The 1,865-nt window shown below is 58.9% G+C and overlaps 1 protein-coding gene across 1 annotated transcript; it reads right to left on the bottom strand.

Moving 5' to 3' along the window:
• Nucleotides 1-378: 378 nt before the first annotated feature.
• On the bottom strand, nt 379-1,573 carry LOC104512178 (zinc finger and BTB domain-containing protein 7A-like). The gene is given in 2 exon segments (XM_010155056.1): nt 379-724; nt 726-1,573. Coding segments are annotated over 2 exon segments (1,185 nt in total). The 5' UTR covers nt 1,565-1,573.
• Between the last annotated feature and the right edge of the window lie 292 nt (nt 1,574-1,865).

Here is a 1,865-nt window from a genome sequence, read left to right on the forward strand (position 1 = left end):
GGCCCCTCCGACCCCAGACACCTCGGCCACCATGGATATGCCCAGGGCCACAGCTCTGTTTCATCAGCCATGTTACTTGGCCTCCACGGAAGCCCGGGCCTGGCCAGGTTTCCAGCAGAGCTCAGCTATCCAGGACACCGGGATGGTGTGGCGCTGGCTATCAAGGCAGGCCCCTTGAGATATCTCAAAGAGTCAGACACCCCAACAGCTCGCCTTTCTGGAAAACTCTGGCCTTCACATCCAACTCGCCTGTTGAGATGGAAATGAGCTGAGCAGGCAAGACAAAACTGCAGGAGACCAGCCCCGCGACGGCCCCCGGGGAAAGGCAGGAGCCGGTTTCGCGCGACCGTCCCCTCTCCTCCAGCATCCGCCCGCTCCTTACCTGGTGAATCGGACTTTGCAGATGTTGCACTCGTAGGGCTTCTCGCCGGTGTGGGTGCGGATGTGGCGCGGCAGCTTGCCAGCCCCCTGGATCACCTTCTCGCAGATGGGGCACTTTTGGAATGCTTTTGCCCTGATCTTCTTCTCCACCTTCTGGGACCAGGATGGATAGACGTCTCCCTCGTTCGAACTGCCAAAATATTTCAAGTAATAATCCATGACCCCGTCGTCATCCTTGCGGTCGTCATCCCCGAGCTGCTGTCTCCCCACGGAATTCATCATTTGCTGCAGGAGGGCGCTGGCAGCCAAGCCATCCACCTCCCGCGCGTCATCCTCCATCTCCAGGAATAAAGCTGGGGGAGTCGCCGGCCTCTTGCTGGTCCAGAGGGCCCCCCGGGGTCCCCTCCTCTTCTCCCGGCGTGGGCAGGCCGCGGCTGCTGTAATGTCCGTTCTGAGAAGGTGAGAACAAGGAGCCAGGAGCCGCCTCCTCCTCCTCTCTGTCCAGCCACATGGCTGGGTTGCTGTCAGGATCACAGTCATTCGCCTTTGGTCTTTCGTTGAGGGAGGCTTGCGAGTAGAAGTCCAAGCTATTGCAGTCCGGCTCCTCCTCCTCCTCTTGGCCTTGGAAGTTCAGTCTCTGAAGGTCTCTCAACTCTGGGTTGGTCCACGGAAAGCTGCCTTGGTGGCCATTGACGGGGTTGCTCTGGAAGAACTCCAGGTACTCTTTTGCTCTGAGATGGTTCCTTTGATCAATTTGATCTACTGTATCCATATGGTCATTTTTGGCCAGAATCTTCCTGTCCAGAAGATCCGTGCAAACATCCCTTACCGCCGGGATCTCCAGCAGTGTGGCGGCGTTGAGGATGTCGTTGACATTTGAAGTGCTGACAGTAAGGGTCGCGGTGTAGGCGAACTCCAGCAGAGCCGACAAGGCGTCCGCACTCACAAAGTCTATCTCATACACGTTTTGCTGGTCCACCACTAACCCTGAGGTGAAGAGCTTCTTGAAGTACTGGCTGCAGGCTGCCAGGACGGAGCGGTGGGTGGGGAACTCCTGGCCTTCCACCAAGATGACCACGTCGCACAACAGCCCGTTGTTCCTCTGCTCGTTCAGGCTGCTGAGGATGTCGCTGCTGTGATCGGGGAACGGGACCCCTATGGGCCCGTCCACGCCACCCGCCATCTTCGATGCAAAAGGCTACGAGAGAAGGAGAGCGCAGTCAGTCAGAGGCCTCAGCTGCTTGGAGGCATCGCCTCGCACGGGCAAACCCCCGGTGCAGAGCGGGGACTGGGGTGCCGATGCCAGCGCCGTCCCCCGCGCCTCTCTGCGTCACCCAGCCCCGTCCTGCCGGGCGCTTCAGACATGCCTCTGTCAGCAGGTGAGGACGGAGCCGTGCTTACCTTCACCAAGGAAGGAGGAGAAGAAACAGCCTACGTGCTCCAAGGCTGGAAGAACAGCTGAATTATCATAGAATCACAGAACG

The sequence above is a fragment of the Eurypyga helias genome, unplaced genomic scaffold, assembly GCF_000690775.1.
Source record: "Eurypyga helias isolate BGI_N326 unplaced genomic scaffold, ASM69077v1 scaffold39257, whole genome shotgun sequence".
NCBI classification, from domain to species: Eukaryota; Metazoa; Chordata; class Aves; order Eurypygiformes; family Eurypygidae; genus Eurypyga; species Eurypyga helias.